Source organism: Megascapheus bottae, chromosome 20 (assembly GCF_031878675.1).
Source record: "Megascapheus bottae isolate mThoBot1 chromosome 20, mThoBot2.hap1, whole genome shotgun sequence".
NCBI lineage: Eukaryota > Metazoa > Chordata > Mammalia > Rodentia > Geomyidae > Megascapheus > Megascapheus bottae.
In genome coordinates this window covers 3,369,959-3,389,571 of record NC_143528.1, presented here as the reverse complement: position 1 = coordinate 3,389,571, position 19,613 = coordinate 3,369,959, and the positions used below count along the sequence as shown (strand labels likewise).

General features: G+C 36.8%; 1 protein-coding gene across 1 annotated transcript in view; it reads left to right on the top strand.

Moving 5' to 3' along the window:
* LOC150049083 (disintegrin and metalloproteinase domain-containing protein 18-like) overlaps positions 1-19,613 on the top strand; it is a 59,756-nt gene that overhangs the window by 7,081 nt on the left and 33,062 nt on the right. Inside the window, exons 4-9 of the mRNA XM_090353880.1 lie at positions 6,200-6,278; positions 6,775-6,851; positions 8,519-8,696; positions 11,736-11,801; positions 18,003-18,074; positions 18,258-18,424. Coding sequence (XP_090210006.1) covers positions 6,200-6,278; positions 6,775-6,851; positions 8,519-8,696; positions 11,736-11,801; positions 18,003-18,074; positions 18,258-18,424 — 639 coding nt within the window. The remainder of the gene's footprint in view (positions 1-6,199; positions 6,279-6,774; positions 6,852-8,518; positions 8,697-11,735; positions 11,802-18,002; positions 18,075-18,257; positions 18,425-19,613) is intronic.

The window sequence follows — 19,613 nt, the reverse complement described above, 5'->3', positions numbered from 1 at the left end:
TAATTCTTACTGCTTGAGCACATTATCAGAGATCTTACTACTCTGAAGATTTAAAAAATTTGAAAATTTTATACTAAAATTTAAAAATTGTATTTTATTGTTAGGGTGATACATAGAGGGATTACAGTTACATTAGTAAGGTGGTGAGCATATTACTTCTTTTTCATGTATTTTTATTGTAACTAATAGAAGGGTTACATTATATTCACCACATAGAGGGTGCATTACCTCACATACATTGATACCCTTTCTCATGTCTTGGTCCCCATTTCCCTCCCCCACTCCCACCCCTCATCTTGTTTTCCCCCCTTCTCTATCCGATTTCAAATAACCAAATACGCATATATAAAATGTAACAGATAACAAAGTGAAATAGTGTAACAATATGAGATAGCCAAGGGACAGCAAAAGAGAGGAGAGATAACATAGTACATTAAGGACAACAATCACTCATTATATGGCTTTTGTTTCTTTATCCTGGAAGTCCTTTCATTTAGTGTCATACTATATGGCCTTATGTATCTAGGTTTTGTTCTATTGTAAATCTCTGCCAGGAGAGCCCAAGGTTTGTACTGATTATGACAAATGAGGGAAACCATTGAGTCTAAGTTCCTTTGAGTCTGGCTAACTTCACTTAATATGATTTTTTTCTGAGTGTTTCCATTTCCTTACAAATGGGCAATGTCCTTCTTTCTGACTGCAGTATAGAATTCCATTGTGTATAAATACTACATCTTGTTGATCCCCTCATCAACTGCAGGACATCTGGGTTGGTTCCATATCTTTGCTATGGTAAATAATGCTGCAATGCACATTGTTGTGCTAGTGGATTTAGTATGTCCTTGTTTCTGGAGATTGGGTAAATGCCAAGTAGTGGAATTGCTGGTTCATAGGGGAGCTCTATGTTTAGTCTTTTGAGGAACTGCCATATTGCTTTCCATAGTGGTTGAAAGAATTTGCACTCCCACCAACAATATAGTGATGTTCCCTCCAGGCCACATCCCTTCCAGCATCTGTTGTTATTAGTTTTGTTGATCATGGCCATTCCAACTGGAGTGAGGTGGAATCTTAGAGTTGTTTTGATTTGCATTTCTTTTCTGGCCAGAGATGTCGAGCATTTCTTCATGTGTTCATAGACCATTCTTATTTCTTCCTCAGAGTAGACTCTCTTTAAGTCTTTGGCCCATCTTTTAATGGGATGGTTGTTTCTTTGGAGTGATTCAATTTTTTGAGCTGTCGATATATTTTAGATATGAGATCTTTGTCTGTTGTATGGTTAGTGAATATCTTATCACAATCTGTAGGCTTTCTACTTAATTTGCTAGCTATGTCCTTTGCCATACAAAAGCTCTGCAGTTTAATGAATTCCCACTTATCCAGACTTTCTCTCATTTGTTGTGTTTCTGGGTCTTTATTAAGAAAGTTTTGACCTGTGCCAAGGAGATCTAGTGTATCTCCTATTCTTTCTTGTAAAATATTCACTATATCTGCTTTTACCTCAAGGTCTTTAATCAATTTGGATTTAATCCTGGCACAGGGTGACAAAGAAGGATCCAACTTTAGTTTTCTGCAGGTGTTTAACCAGTTCTGCCAGCACCTCTTGTTGAAGGGCTATCTTTCTTCCATTCTATTTTTTTGGCTCCCTTGTCAAAGATTAGGTGGCCATAGGTCTGTGGGTTAATATCTGGGTCCTCAGTTCTATTGCATTGGTCTTCAGGCCTGTTCCTGTGCCAGTACCAAGCTGTTTTGATTATTATGGCTCTGTAATAGAGTCTAAAGTTTGATATTGAAATTCCTTCTGCTCTGTTCTTTCTGCTAAGAATTGTTTTTCTATACGGGGTCTTTTATTATTCCATATGAAATTTTGGATTGCCTCTTCTGTTTCTTTAAAGAATGACATTGGGATATTGATGGGTATTATGTTGAATTTGTAGATAGCCCTTGGCAAGATCACCATTTTCACGATGTTAGTTCTTCCAATACAGGAGCATGGGAGGGTTTTCCATTTCTCAGTTCTGCTTTAATTTCCTTTTACATGGTATTAAAGTTTTCATCAAAATGGTCCTTTACATTCTTAGTTAAGTTAAATCCTAGGTACTTTATTTTCTTTGAGGCTATTGCAAAAGGAGTTGCTGTAAGACTGATGAAACTAGGATTATAGGTATGAGCTACCAGTGCCTTCCTCATTGTGAGAGGTTTTTTTCAGTGCCTATCCTTTTCACTAGATCTGGAATAATGTGTTGGATTTACTGTAGTAGTTTATGTTAGTTTTAAGGAGCAAAGCAATAAGATCTGACTCTGCTGTTTATTAACATCTGATATGTATGTGTACACCTTGCAGTAGACAGTGATCCTAAGTGTTTCTGCTCAGTTTCTCTCTACCAAGTTTATACACTCTGTTGCTGCTGAAAACTGATTGCCTCATTTCGGATTGGATTATATTATAAAGAAATTGAGGAAGTTTCTAGGATAGATGTCCATTTATATTTGTAGATCTGGTCCCATTACTTCACCTGTTTGGTCACACAGTCACCCTCTGTCTCTGGAGTCCCTGGTACTTAAAGACTCTTTATCGTGATATTGTGGTATTCCATAAGGGCTTCCTACCTGCACAGTTCTCCAGGTTTTTTTTCCCCTTAAATCTTATTTAATTTATAGCCCCTTTGCTTTAATCATTTACAAATAAAGTTTTTTTCCTCTTATTTCTGCTTCTCATGTAACTGGGATATCAGGTGTAAAGTACCATATCCAGAATTATTCTCATTTTAATATACAAGGAGTTGAGTTTATAAATGCATAGTTTATAAATGTATAGTAAGTTTATAAATGTATAGTAAGTTTATAAATGTATAGTAGATAAAGTTGTAAATAATTTACTTCATTATATTTTCTATATAATGTAAACCTGTAGTCATGTTATATTTATTTTGACTTAAAATATCTTTTAAAGATAGTGGCAGTTGATATAGTACAAAAACAATTAAAATTTCATTTTTTCAAAATGCATTACATTAGTTTTCAACAATTCATCCACATACATTAAATCAATCACATTGTGCCAGAATTAATTTAGCACATCATTTTAAATATGCTGCAGTGAATCATTTTTATTAACATCAATAAAGTTGCATACTTCGATTTATAAAGTCATTTTTATTGATTTGTTTTGTTTTAGGTGATTTATATTGTTACAGTTGATGGGAAACCATTCACCCTGCATCTCAGAGAACAGTAAGTTAAGAAAAAGGGAAAGATTTGTTTTGAGATTTTGTTCTTTTAAAGTTTCTTTTATAATAATAAAACTCAGAAATGGAATGCAGTATAGACGTATTTCTATGGTTTTCAATTTTGATCCATAGGCCTTGAGTATTAGATTTATGTGCATCTTGTCTTTTAATTTTTCAGATCTGGTGTTTAAAAATTAAGAAATAAAGTATGTATTAGGCAATCTCCACTTATATACGTCATTGAACCCAAAAGTGGTACCTTAACTATTAAAGATGTCTGAAAAAGAATGGTTATTGTGGGAGAGTCAAGTTGTAGAATGGCATCTGTGATGGATTAATTATAATCCTTTGTGTTTTAATCACCTCATAGGAGATAGTTTACAGATGAGATTCACTGATGTGTGACATTCCATGACATCCCAAACTCGAATGCTTTGCTGAAGCCATCAGCATTAAGTCATACTTAGCACACTTCCCATTTCAGAGCCCTTGTTTCATTCCAGTCAAGTTCTGGGCTTGCCTATGCTCCAGGCCACAATCAATCTACTTTCTCTTAGCCTCATCCTATATGGACATATCAACATAGCTTTTGAGCTATTATGATCCTCTGTTAGGGGAATCCTAAATGTATACTTATTGTTACAAATGAGGGAAACCATGGAGCCTATGTTTTGAACTCTAGGATATGGAAACAAAAGGCTTGTCTTTGTGATTGTTGCTCTTAATGTACTATGTGAAGCTGTTTCTTTTTTTCTTCTTTTCCCCTAAAGTATTATCTCATGTTGTTACTTTGGTACTTGATATATTGTATATATGTTTACTTGTGTATTTGAAAATGGGAAGGTAAGGGAAAAATAAGATGAGTGGAAGGGGTTAGGGGAGGGAAAGTGGGAGAAAAACATGGGAAGGGGTAACAATGTTCGAGAAGTAATGCACCTATACCTGGTGAATGTAGCTGCAATCCCTCTGTACATCACCCCAAGAATAAAATAAAACTTAAAAAAATCTACTTTCTACATCCTGATTTACATTTTCTCAACATATCATATAAAAATCAGTTTGACTTTAACTGGCAATTTTTGAAGCACACAGAAAATCGTTACTTGCATTCATACTTACATCTTCATACTTGAACCAAGTTGGAGAAAATTATTCTCATTGAATTCCTAAATGCTCTTGCTTAATTGAGGTTTCTGAACCTTACATTGGCCTTTCATTCCTCTATGATTTTTTTTTCGTAAAGAACTGTTTTTGGAAAGATGATCAGTTCTCTTTGTATTTTGTTTCATTCCATGGATTTGTTGCTGTTGTTATTGTTGTTGTTGTTTTAGTCATCATCTTTACCTCTAACAATTGGCAGCATTTGTTACAGGTAGTCAGAATCCTCCTCAGCTGTCCAATCTTAGAAATCGTTCATAGTACTGTTCTTGAATTATTTTATTTATCTTTATTGTCAGTCCTGGAGCTTGAACTCAGGGCCTGAGCACTGTCCTTGGGCTTTTTCCTCAAGGCTAGCGCTCTGTCACTTGAGCCACAGCACCACCAAGGAATCGAACCGGGTCTTCATGCATACTAGGCAAGCACTCTACCACTAGACCAAACTCCCAGCCCCTTGAATTATTTTACTGCTGTAGTTCTGTAATTGTGCCTAGCTGTTTCATCCAGTTTTCTGTATTTACATGCATTGTGTGTGTGTGTGGTAGCTGCTCTGAAGTTCATACTTTGCCTTGTTCTTGGAAGATGCCAGCAGGTGCCATATTTATTTGGTCAACACATGCTTACTAAGATCTATGAAATTAATGATAAAGATTAACTTCTGATATTTTCCCTTCTGATTAATTACCTTGATAATGGCAACTCTACTCTTCAAGTTGCTCAAATAGAAAGCAATACATGAAAAATAAAGGGAAAATCCTACCTTGTAGTAATCTTAGGCATATTTTTTCTCTTGTTTTCTGCAAACTCTGATAAGAAATCAAATATTGTGAATTCTCCCTTTTAAAATGTGTTTATAATAGGGCATCTGCCAATGTTGTATACCTGATGAAGCTACAATTATGGCTGGACTGGATGATAGTGAAACCTCCTCTTAGCTGTTCTGCCAGCTTCTGCAGCCTTGCAATGCAAATTTTCTCAGCAATGTTGAGTCTGACTCTGTTCAAATATTGGTTTATTTCTGTCTTCACCAGCTTCTACCACCCAGAAAGTTCTCTTTGCCATGACCCAATAGTACTGTCTTTCTCCTTCATCCATTGCCCAGAGCTGTTCTTTGTGCATTTCTGCCTCAGGTTCCTTGTATTTTTTCCTGAAGGGAGTTACTTTCTTTTTTTTTTTTGCCAGTCCTGGGCTTGAGCTCAGGGCCTGAGCACTCTCCTTGGACTTTCTCAAGGCTAGAGCTCTACCACTTGAGCCTTAGCACCACTTTCAGCTTTTTTCTATGCATGAAGTACTGAGGAATCGAACCCAGGTCTTTGTGCATAGCATGTACTCTACCACTAGGCCAAACTCCCTGCCTGGAGTTTCTTATAAAAATTCCCATGGCTTGTTCTTCCTGTCTTCAGTCATTTTTTCAATAAGCTTTCTAGGCCAAACTATGTACATCTTTGTAATTACTTGGGCACTCTGATCTTATTTATTGTTGTCTAATATAAGTATCTGTACCTGACATAAAGAGCTGAGAATTTTATCTTTTACTGCTATGTCCCAGCATTAGAAGAGGTTCTGTCATGTAGTATACACAGTAAAGAATACCTTATACAAGTACAAACATATATATCTAACTAGAGTCATAGTCTGTTCCAGAGTCAAGAGCCCAAACACCAATTTTAACAGTTTTAACTGTCATGCCACACCAGAATAACTCTCATTAAATCATGCCCTATCAATCTTTATACACTGAACATTTATTTTAATTAGTGTGTGTATTCATGTCTAAGCCACAACTGAAACTCTATTTATTGATTTGTTTTTAGCTCATTCTTATCCCAGAATTTTTTGATTTATACATATAATGAAACTGGATCTTTGCATTCTGAGTCTTCATATTTTATGGTAAGAGTCAGACGTCTTAGATATTTATTATTTTTGTTTCTGTGTTGAAGTGAACATGCCATTGCATTGGAAAGTTTTGATTCACGTTGACAAATTTTGTACTTTTTTTTTCCTGATTCTGAGGACTGATCCAAGGTCCACACACATTCTAGACAAGAGTTCCACCAAGGAGCTCTAGCTTCAACTTTTGTTGAGAGACTACAATGAATGAATGTGTTATGTGCAACTCTGACCTGTTGCATGGTTGACTGTTGCCTGTGGAAGTGACAGGTGGAGAGATTAAACTCAAGTACAAAAGAATATTGATGGGTCCCCTGGAATATGAAGGGAAGAGAGTTGTCAGAATATTTTTTCTCATCATTTGCTTTAATAATTTTAAATAATTCATGACTTTCTTCTTATAAAATCATTTAATGCCCTGAGCAATGTGTCTGGAGATGCTTCATATTTGTATTCATAAGAATTTGTATATTTCCCTGTCTGCCTTGTTTCTTAGATGCATTGTCACTACCAAGGTTATATTGCTGAATTTCCAAATTCTGTTGTGACCCTCAGTACCTGCTCTGGCCTCCGGTAATGTTTTCTTAGAAGATTTTATTTATAAATGGAAGAACTCAAATAGGCTTTCATATAAAATATACTGGGTAGCTTACATAAATTAGTGAAAATCTAAAATCCAAATTTGAAAGTCTCCTGAGATGCCCTTGCCTTTATTTATTTTAATGTGACTACTTGAATCTGAGTTTCCTTTCCAATGACATCACTCAGGGCATTTTGGATGGAGGCATTTCCATGCAGGAAGAGAGAATGTCACAGAAAGAAACTTTAGGACATCTTCAGAAAGTCATTATTATAATTTCTATCATTATCTCAATTATGGGAAACACCTTTGGTGATTTTAAATATGATAGGCAATATCAATCCCCAGGTACTAGCAGACATAAGAAGTAAAGGGCAGAGTTAACTAATTTTTATTGTCCTTACCCAATGCTGATAGACACTGATAAACTGTCTTCAGTGTGTAGAAAACAGAGGGTTAAGAGTAGAGAAAAATTTCATTCTGCCTTCCTTCCATATTAGTACCCTGATTTCTAGAATTTATGTCTGCAGGTTTAAAATAATAGTGTCCTAACGTGTTTCTATGAGTAAGAACCTCTTGGGATAGTTGCATTGCATAGCTGCCTGACTTCCTTCATCTTAACAATCTGTAAAACTGTAAAAATTTCTAAATTTTTTTCATAGAATTCTCAACCAATATCCAGATTCTTGGCAGGATTTAGCCTTCGTAATAATAATGATACATACTAAATCAATAAGCTGGATGCCTGTAGCTTACCCTTAGCTACTAATGGTTTGAAGCCAACCAGAGCAGGAGACTCTATCTCAAATTAACCAGCAAAACTGGAAGTGGAGCTGTGGCTCAACTGGAAAGTACTTAGTCTTGAGGGAAAAAACATCTTAGGGAAAGGCCCCATGACCTGAATTCAAGCCCCAAGACCAGCAGGTGTGCATGTGCACCAACACATACACGTACACACACACACACATGCACACATACACACACACGAGACACACAAATACTAACTTTTAATTGTAATTATTAAACCATATTAATTGCATGTAGTAATGAGTTGCATCGTGTCATTTAATTTTCTTAAAGCGACTGTATTTGTTTATTTAGTTCACAGACAGCAGTGTGTATTTCATCCAAGACCCAGGATGACATATGATGAATACATATAAGGGTCATAGTTTGGAGATGACAGGAGAATGTTGCTGGGATCCTGCAAACACATCACATCATTTTGTGCATATATTTTGACTTGATTGTATATTTATCTGTCCAACAACTTTTTCCTATGTTATTTTAATGTCCTGTCTCTTAAAAACTTCTGAATATGAGTGAAAACATATTTATCTTTCTGAGTCTGACTTTTTCCCCTTAACATAAGGCTCTCCAGTTTCATAAATTTTTCTGAAAATGATGGAATTTCATTCCTTTTTGTGTGTGTGTGGCTGATACTACTCCATTGTGTTAGGTACCTATACCATGTTTCTTGCTCCAGTTTCCTGGTATTCATTTCGTTGAACTGTGACTTAATATCCCTAAGGAATTAACATGGTTTGAATTCTCCCCTGTAAATGTCACATTTCAGTCAATACATTTGCATGTTCTTCCGAGTATAGCATTGACTGAGTCATTGGCTGGATTTTAATTGTTTTATGTTTCTGAATATCAGGGGGTTTCTACAGTTGGAAAATATCACCTATGGAATTGAACCACTGGAATCTTCAGCAAAATTTGAACACATTATTTATCAAGTGAAAAATGGCAATCTAGATGTCCCTGTGTCAGCAGAAAACTATAGCAGCATTTGGCAAAATGGCCAGCTCTATAACATTCACTTAAACCATCAGGTAATGGGTGTGCTGAAGTCATAGTAATGACAGGAACTTATCCTATAGGACTTTAGTAATCATGAAGAACCTTGTTACTGAGTAAGAAGATGATATAATCTTATTATTTTTATGTCAACCAAATGCTGGTGGCTCATATCTGTAATCCTAGTTGCTCAGGAGGCTGAGATCTGAGGAGTGCAGTTTGAAGCCACTTGGGTAGGAAAGTCCATGAGACTCTTATCTCCAATTAACCACCAGAAACCTAGAAGTGTTCAAGTCTAGGACATTCTATCTATCTATCTATCTATCTATCTATCTATCTATCTATCTATCTATCTACCTATCTATCTACCTATCCACCCATCTATCTATCTAAGATTAGTACTCAACCACTGAGCGATAGCACCATTTAAAGATTGTATTTTATGAACTGAACCACCCAAATTTATATAAAACATCTGGAAGAGTGCATACTCTTAATTTGCAGGTTTAATGGTATTTCATGTGGTGTTTCTTCACAGACATCGTGAACAAAGGGTTGGGATGTTATCTTCACACAACTCCCAGCCTTTCTGCTCCAAATGCTTGCTGGACCCAGCAAGCATTTCTTTCCCTCCCTTCTGAGGCAGAGTTTCCCCCTTCTTTTTCATTGGTTTTACCAGATCCTATAGGCCACAAACCTCTTTGCTCATTCCCTGATGATTCCTTTAAAAATGACAATTGCAATTGCCAGGAATGCTGACTCACACCTGTAATCCTAGCTATTCAGGAGGCTGAGATCTGAGGATGGTGGTTCAAAGCCAGCCTCGACACTAAAGTCCGAGAGACTCTTTTCTCCAATTAACCACCAGAAAACGGGAAGTGGTGCTGTGGTTCAAGGGATAGGACAGTAGCCTTGAGCTCAAGGGCAATGCCCAGGCTCAGGGGTAGGGCACTAGCCTTGAGATGAAGTGAAGAGCTCAGTGACAATGCCTAGACCTAGAGTTCAAGCCCCATGACTGACCAAAAAAAAATCATAATTAAGATAGAGTGCATGGGTCTGGGAAATTTCTGAAGTGGTTGACCTCCTCCTTTCCACCACAGACAGCACAATGAAGGACCCATAATCTTTTCTACTTCCTTTACATGACCAGTTTCAGAGGTTTAGGAAACAGTGGTTCTGTGAAGCCATAACAGTCTTTTTGGTTTTCAGGAATTGGGTTTGGTGATACATGTTTCTGATTCTAACCATGGAATGAAGCATAAAATAGGAGGGATACAATCCAATCTAGCCCAAGCAAAAGCCAGACCCTATTTCATATAACCTGAGCAACATAGCCTAGAGGTATGGGTCAATCAGTGTAGTGCCTGCCTAGTAAGTATACAGCTAAGTTTGAAACCAAATTTTGAAAACAGATTTATGGTGTTTAGGAAAGAATACATTGCATGTAACAATATTAAATGTGTTAACAAAAATTTTAAAAGTCAATCTTGAATTAGATTGTAGGTGATAGAATAATATATGAAGATGATATTTAGAAGTAAATCATTCCTTGGGCCAGGAGTTTGGCCTAGGGGTAGAGTGTTTGCCTAGCATACACAAAGACCTGGTTTCAATTCCTTGGTACCACATACACAGAAAAAGCCCCAAGTGGTGCTGTAGCTCAAGTGGTAAAGCCTTGAGAGAGTCCAAGGACAGTGCTTAGGTCCTGAGTTCAAGCCCAAGACTGGCAAAAAGAAAAAAAGAAGAAAAATAAATCATTCCAAATATTAGAAATGTCTGTAAAGGAAGATATGAGAAAATACAATACCAATAATCATTGTTTTACTTATATTTTTCTTCAGGCATGGTCTCCCTCTGTATTTCAGGGTGACCTTGAACATATGAGTCTCCTGTTTCAGTTTCCCGAGAGCTGAAATTATGGGTATACATTACCATATTTGCTTGCTCATGCAAGGGTCATTGAAAATAGCTTTACAATTTTGGCTTCATTTACTCAGATATACTTTTTTAGAAAAGGGTGTTTTAGATCTATCAAAGTAATAAAGTCTAATTTTTCAGTCATAAAGTATCTACAGGAGTAGTTTTATTACTTTAATGTCTCCTGTTTCTACTCTCTATTATTCCAGTTTGAACTGTGTAGTCACTTTTTTAAATACTCAATAGGGCAAGGCCCCAAAATCTCCTGCCTGTAATCTGAGCTACTTAGGAGGCTAAATCTGAAGATTATAGTTCTAAGCCACCCAAGCAGGAAAGCCTATGAGACTTTTTTCTCCAATGGTCAGAAAAAAAAATTGGAAGTGGAGGTATGCCTCAAATGGTAGATCTCTACCCTTGAATATAAAAGCTCAGGTCCTGAGTTCAAGCCTCAGTACTACTGTGCACGCATGCACACACACACACACACACACACGCACACACACACGCACACACACACTCTGAATGTGGTGATACACATCTGTAATCTCAGCTACTTCAAAAATTCATCAGAATGAATGCAGATTTGAGGTGAGCAAAGTAAAGCCTTTTCTCAAAAGCAAAACACAAAACAAAAGGAAAGGAGCTGCCTGCCAAGCATGTGTGAGACGAAGAATTCCCAGTGAATCATGGAATATTCTGCAGTTTCACTGGGGATCTTCTTCTTTATTTTTTCTTGTGGGTCATGGGGTGTGAACTAGGACTGACCACTGTCCCTGAGCTCAAGACTACCACCCTGCCCCTGGGCCTGGGTGTTGTCTCTGAGCTCTTTAGCTCAAGGCTACTGCCCTACACTTGAGCCAAGCTCCATTCTCCATTTTCTAGAGGTTAACTGGAGATAAGAGTCTCAGGTCCTCTTGTGCCCCCACTGGCTTTGAACCTTGATCCTCAGATCTCAGCCTCCTGAGTAGCTAGGATTACAGGAGTAAACTACCTGCCTGGCTCACTGGGGATACTTTGAAATGAAATGTTAGGCTCTGCCATTAAGTCATATGTTTATGTTCTCATGATGGCTTTATGTGCCCTTTATATATCACCTTTGGCTTTTAATAAATTCAATGCATATTTATACTTGATAATTTTCTATTCTGTTTGTGCAGGAAAAAGCTTCTTCAAAACTGTTACCCAAGTGTCTACAAATGCATGTTATAGTTGAAAAAGCTTTGGTAAGTCAAATTTTTCTTGTTTTCTTTTCTTTTTCTCTTTTCTCTCCTTTTCTTCCCTTCTTTTTTCTTACTTCCATCCCTCCCTTTCTTCCCTCTTTCTTTCTCTCTTTCATTTTTATTTTTCTTCTTTCTTTCCTTTTTTTCTCTCCTTTCTTCCGTCCCTCCCCCTTTTTCCTTCCCTTCCTTCTTTTTTTTCCTTCCTTTATTTTAATTATATAGATACCTTTCCAAATATTTTCTAATAAAGATACTTTATTTTGTGTGTTATATAAATGACATGTGACTTTCACATTTAAGTGAATTCTCAAACTATTTATGTTCTGCAGATCTCCTTTCCAGCTAAGTTCAAATCTCACCTAAGAGTCTTGCCCCAGCTGTTAGTACAAATACGATTTATTTTTAATCTCACCAAGATAGAAATTTAATATGTGGATTTAAAAATGTATCCCAAAATATAGCTTTACAGTAAAATAAGTGATCTTTGCTTTTTGAATTAGTACTAATGGACTTCTGCTAATCATCAAGCTCAGACCAGTACTTACAAAATTCTGCTTTGAAAAATAACATTTGGACTGGGAGTTTGGCCTAGTGGTAGAGTGCTTGCCTAGCATGCATGAAGACCTGGGTTCGATTCCTTGGTACCACATACATAGAAAAAAGCCAGAAGTGGTCCTGAGGCTCAAGTGGTAGAGCTCTAGCGTTAAGAAAGTCTAAAGACAGTGCTGAGGCTCTGAGCTCAAGCCCAGGACTGGCAAAAAGAAAAGAAAAAAAACAAAACTAACAGTTGATGGAAGAAGATGGGGTATGTAGGTAGGGAATCTTACCATTCCATTGAAGAAAACATATACAAACTAAAATGGTAACACAGAAGGATATTAGGAATTATTTAGGATTTTAAAGAAGAATAACTAAGGGTTTACCAGATGGATATATTGTGGGATCTGGATGGAGACTCTCTGTAGGACAAGTGCTGTGTTTATAATATGAGGAAAGGTTTGAAATGCTTGAAACAGAAATCAAGTAATCTTGAGAGGCATAAAATCCCAGCCTCGGGTAGAAGTTTGCATTTTACCTTATCTGTAAATGGTGGATGTCAATGCATTTGTACCCAATTAGGAAACAAAGAAGTATAAATGAAGAAGGATTTGAGAAATGTAGCAAACAAAGGTGCTGTCACCTAAATTTCATGTTCAAAAGGCCTAAGTCAGTGGAAGTTGTTTGTGAATTTAATAAAATTTCCAAAAGAAATGTCGGTGATGGAGGTCTAGCATAGACCTTAGGAAAGTGAGTGCAGAGCTGCTGGGTACTGGGGTACAGGGCGGAAAGACACTGCTCTTGCTGTGGCTGGAAGCCTTGGTAATAGTAGTGACTTGATAGGTGGAAGCTGAGGCTGAGCAGTGATGAAGAAGAACATCATTTAAGCATTTTTTTATTATTATCTTTAAGTAGTTGTTCAAAGGAGTTGTCACTTAACAAAGCAGTTCATAAATACAGTAGATCTTAAGCAATGTTACCTATTTCAACCTTCTCCTCCATCCATCCCCTCCCTACCACTTCACTTACTCTTCTGAATTTTGTAGGATATACACTGGATTCTTGTTTATATTCCCCCCCTCTTTGCTGAACTTTGACTTTGGCTTTCCAAGGCATTAAACCAAGATCTCCCATGATTTTACTGCATATTAGTTAACACATTTGTACATACTTGCATATCACCCAACAGATTTAATTATGAGTTTGTAAGGTAATTCTAACTTCCACATATAAGGGAAAACATGGAATTTTTGTCTCCATGTGTCTGATTTACTTTTCACTTCTTTACAAATGATACAGTGCTGGCAAAACTGGATGTCCACATACATATAAGGATGCACTGAAACTGCATCCTTATATATCACCTTGCACCAGCATTGGTTCCAAATGGTTTAAAGAACTTTTTTTTATTATTTTTTTCACATTTGTTGTGGTGCTACAGCCTACTTCAAGTGAAGTGACCATCACTTTGATTATCTGTCTATCTAACTAAATATCTATCAGAAGCAGCAGTGTCCAAATATCTTTCCATCTATTTGGGTCTAATATCCACATATCAAGAAGACCATGTTCTTTTTGTATCTTTGGTCTTGACTTATCTCACTCAACATGATTTGCTCTAGTTTCATCCACTTCCCAGAGAATGCCATTATTTTATCTTGTCTGTTGGCTGTGTAGAATTCCGTTGTATCTATATACCACATTTTTTGTATCCATTCGTCTGTAGTAGGGCATCTGGGTTGTTTCCATTGCTTGGCTATTGTGAATAGTGCAAAGATGAACATGGCTGAGTAGGTGTCCCTATCATATCCTGGGTTATGATGTTCAGGGTAGATGCCCAGGAGTGATATGGGGAGATCATAGGGAGGGTCTCTTTTTAGTTTTTTGAGGAACCTCCAAACTGTCTTCCAGAGTGGCTGGATTAATTTACATTCCCACCAGCAGTGCAGTAGGGTTCCTCTTTCTCCACATCCCCACCAGCATTCATCATTGTGTGACTTATTTTTAATACCACTAAATGATGTTGTTGTTTTTTTTTTCAGAGACATACATTTTAGTGTTCCAGTACTGGGGTTTGAGTTCAGAAGCTGGGTGCTATCCTTTAGCTTTTTCACTCAAGTTTGAAGCTCTATCTCATTACTACTTTCCACTTTCATCTTCAGCAGCATTTTCCTACCCTAAGGATATGACTTGTGTCCAATGCCAGTAATTTTATAATTCATACTTTTTACCTTTACAAAGGTAGTTTTGTGTATTGGCCACCAAGTATGCTGTAAGGATGGGGTTAACTTTATTTTTCCCAGCACCATTTATGGTAAAAAAATAAATAAAAGGCAGTAGGAGGCCATGTGAAAGGTACAAACTTGTAATTCCCTGGGGAGAGCAGGACACCAGGATCCCCTCCACTGGCCCTCCAGACTCTGCTAGAATTGGGGCTGGCTCTTGTTTCTGGACCCATCTCAATGTGGGTGTTTGTTTCTCAGTCACCCCATATGCAGACATCTTTCACCCAGTTTCTAACTTTATTTTGGAAGAAACAAAACTGCCTGTTAGTATTTATTAATTATGATTATCTGCAAGAAGATAGTTAAAGTCTCCTAAGGCATTAGAATTTTCTTATTTTGTGAATAGGACTTAATAATTTAACAATTCATCTTTCAAGGAACATAGTTTTGAATTTCTTGAAGTTTAAATATGGATTTCCTCTTTGTTACTTTCTGTCATTAGCTTTCTCTCTCCTACTTTCTTTAGCTTCATTCTTTATATCATTGATTCTATACATTTGTTACTTTCTATTATAGTGAAGAGCATAGATTTGTCTCTTAGTTACAGAGTGCATGTTTAATGTAAATTTCAAATCCCTTAATTCATTCTTCATTGTTGAGGGGGTTATTACTGGGATTTGAATTCAGGGCTTATACTTGCTAACCAGATGCTCTAATACTTGAATTATGTTGCCAGCCCATTTTCCTTTGTTTATTTTTGACAAAGGGGTGGCCTGGACTGCTCTTCTCCTACCTATTTTATTTTCCCTTCCGTAGTTTGGATGACAGGTGCATGCCACTACATCCAGGGTTTTCAGAACTTAGCTCCCACACAGCTGGGATGATAGGTGCATACCACTGCAGCCAGCTATTGGTTGAAATGGATCAAAGTTTTGCCTGGGCTGGCTTTGATCCTCTTCATTCCTACCTCACAAATAGCTAGGAATACATGCAGGAAACACTAAGGCTGTCAATATTTAGTTTGTATGAAAAAATTGTTTTCGGATTCAGTGCATGTGCACCTGTGTGTCTATTTGTGTATTTGACTCATACTCAATTTAAATTGTATTGCTTAAGTTGCAAATTTGGAAGGTATCATAATATTTTGTTGTTTACTTATTACATATGATAAGAAAAACTGTTGTAAATTCCTTGAAATATACTATAATTCCCCTTACAGTCCTGCAGCTATTTAAAGATTTTTTCCATATATTTTTTATTGTGAATAATAGAAGGGTTACATTATATTCACCACATGGAAGGTACATTACTTCACATACAATGATACCCTTTCTCATGTCTTGGTCCCCATTTCCCACTCCCGCCCCTCATCTTGTTTTCCCCCTTCCCTATCCGATTTCAAATAACCAAATACACATATATCCAATATATCAGATAACAAGGTGAAATACTGTAACAATATGAGATAATCAAGGGATAACAAAAGAGATGAGAGATAACATAGTACATTAAGGACAACAATCACTCATTATGTGGCTTTTGTTTCTATATCCTGGAGGTCCTTTCATTTAGTGTCATACTATATGGCCTTATGTATCTAGGTTTTGCTCTATTGCAAATCTCTGCTAGGAAAGCCCAAGGTTTCTACTGATTATGACAAATGAGGGAAACCATTGAGCCTAAGTTCCTTTGAGTCTGGCTTACTTCACTTAATATGATTTTTTTCTAAGTCTTTCCATATCCTTACAAATGGGGCAATGTCATTCTTTCTGACAGCAGCATAGAATTCCATTATGTATAAACACCACATCTTGTTGATTCACTCATCAAGTGAGGGGCATCTGGGTTGGTTCCATATCTTTGCTATGGTAAGTAGTGCTGCAATGAACATTGTTGTGCTAGTGGATTTAGTATGTCCTTGTTTCTGGACACTGGGGAAAATGCCCAGTAATGGAATTGCTGGGTCATAGGGGAGCTGTATGTTTAGTCATTTGAGGAACTGCCATACTGCTTTCCATAGTGGTTGAACAAGTTTGCACTCCCATCAACAGTGTAGTAGTGATCTCTCCTGGCCACATCCCCTCCAGCATCTGTTGTTATTAGATTTCTTGATCATGGCCATTCTAACATTTTTGTTTATTTATTGTTTATTTTCTTCTGCAGAGTTGCATTCATGTTCAGGGTTTCTGTGTTGTTGGATTTTGTCCTCTGGGTTTTCTCAGTCACTGAGGAAGTTATGTTCATTTATTTGGCTTGTATTGTGGTTTTCCTAAACGCTGTGAATTTGTGTCACTTCAGCCTTTCATATTTTGGTAAGAGTTAGCAGTTACTGATTTCATACATCTAATACCTACTAGATGTGAAATAATTTGTACTATTGAGAAAATATTTTGTCTAGACTATATTTGATTTTAAATTCAATTGGAAGAAATATCTTTTACATCAATAATTATAAAATTGTACTTCTATTGATCTGTTTATACTTGTGAGTAAACAGCTTAAAATGCTCCAAAGGTTTGATAGGAGTCCTTATTTTAAATCTATAAAATTGGCAGCTTGAGCAATGGTATTGAGCATATTAAGCTCTTAAGGGGGGAAGGGTCAATGTCTTAAGAACTTTTCCGTCTGAGAAGATATTACCGCATCTTATTCTTTATCAGACCTTCATGATTTATTAATCCACAAAATTTACCATACATTCTGCTGATTTCCTTCATACCTTTTTCCAATTACTTTTTGTTTTACTTATTTGCTCTTATTTACTAATAACTTATCACTTGCAACAGCATGCTTTAATTCTCAGTTTCATAGAACATGTCTAGAAAGTGGTGCTGTGGCTCAAGGGATAGGGTGGTAACCTTGACCTGAAAAGCTCAGGAACTCTGCTCAGGCCCAGAGTTGAAGACCCACAATTGACAAAAGAAAAAGAAAGGAAAAGAAAAGAAAATGTCTAGCTTCAGTAGTTCCTTTATATTAATAGAATCTGCAGAATTAATTTAGGTCTCCAGGTGATTCCATATTTTTCTTGATTTTGAATGTTCATGTGTGCTTTTACTGTGCATTCTTTCTTGTTACAAAATGATCATCTTATGTTGACATGCTTTATTTTTTTTATTTATTTTTTTTGCCAGTCCTGGGCTTGAGCTCAGGGCCTGAGCACTGTCCTTGGACTTTCTCAAGGCTAGAGCTCTACCACTTGAGCCTCAGCACCACTTCCGGCTTTTTTTTCTATATATGTGGTACCGAGGAATCGAACCCGGATCTTCTTGCATGCTAGGCAAGCACTTTAACCACTAGGCCAAACTCCCGGCCCCTGTTGACATGCTTTAAATGGTCAACAAACACTATGTTTTCCCTACTTAGTGTCACTGAGGTAGTTTCCATAGGAAAACTGATATTGTTTGCATTTTTAAAAAGTCTAAAAATTAAATTTGTGTTTCAGTATGATTACATGGGATCTGAAGTAATGGCTGTAACACAGAAAATTGTCCAGATTGTTGGGCTTGTCAACACTGTAAGTTTTAGTCTTCCATGTTTCTGATTCTAAGGGTTTCGATTTAATCATGAAAATATGACTTAAAGATCTGATTAGTTTAATATCCAAAATATTCAGATGATTTTAAAAACATGTTTGAAGTGCTATTTTAATGTGATTATTAATGTTTCTTGAGAAATACACTATTCATTTTATTTTTAGATGTTTTCTCACTTCAAATTGACTGTTCTATTGTCTTCCGTGGAACTGTGGACACATGCAAACCAAATTTCCACCAGTGGGGATGCTGACGACATATTGCACAGATTTTCAGCATGGAAACAAGGCTATCTTACCCTGCAGCCTCATGACATAGCACATTTACTTATGTAAGCACATTGTTCTGTACCAATAAAGAAATAAACAGGAGTGTGAGCTAGTGGTATAGTGCTTGCCTAGCATTTGCAAAGGCCTGGGTTCAATTCTTCAGTACCACATGCACAGAAAAAGACAAAAAATGGTCTGTGGCTCAAGTGGCAGAGTGCTAGCCCTGAGTTCAAGACCCATGATGTGCTGGGGGAAAAAGGAGAAGGAAAGAAAAAAAAAAAGAAATAAGCAGAAGTAATTCATTCAATTGATAAAGTAAGGTATTCATTGTGTCTTTTGAAAACAATAAAAAATTAATCTATTCATTCATCTATCTCTTTTTCCAAGGAGATGACATTGTAAGTGGAACTAGAATAAAAATAAAAACAGAACAGTATATTCGAAAGCATAATTTATGTACAAATTTATATTTCATCATTTTTTTTGTGCTGGTCCTAGGGCTTGAAATTAGGGCCCAGGCACTGCCCTGAGCTTTTATGCTCAAAGCTAGTGCTTAAGCCACTTGAGCCACAACTTCATTTCTAGTTTTTTGCTGGTTAATTGGAGATGAGTGTCACAGACCTTCATGCCCAGGCTGGCTTTGAACCATGCTCCTCAGATTTTAGCCTCCTAAGTTGCTAGTATTAGGCATGAGCTACCAGAGCCTGGCTTCATGATCTCTTTTTTTTGTTGTTGTTTTTGTTCGACATGGGGCTTAAACTCTGGGTCTGGGCACTGTCCCTGAACTCTTCAGCTCAAGGCTACCACCCTTGAGCAACAGCATCACTTCCGGCTTTCTAGTGGTTAGTTGGAGATAAGAGTCTCATGGACTTTTTAGTGCCTGGGCTGGCTTTGAACCATGATCCTCAAATCTCAGCCTCCCAAGTAGGGGTAGTTAGGATTACAGGTGTGAGCCACTGAGCCTGGCGGCTTCATGATCCATTTTGGTATTAACTACAGAATACAGAGGACTCTGTGCTTAATAATAATATAAAGGTTGATAGTATTTAGTTAACATTGCCAATTATGCTAATGTCCTTCAGGTCCATTTTTTTAACTTAGAGGGATTTAAATGCTTATGTTTAGGTCAAGTAAGATCCCATCTGCACATTCTAAACTCATTTCTCTTTTTAAAAGAATTTATTGGAAAGGTGATGAACAGTGGAGTTACACTTACATAAGGATAGTAATGAGTACCTTTCTTTTTAAACA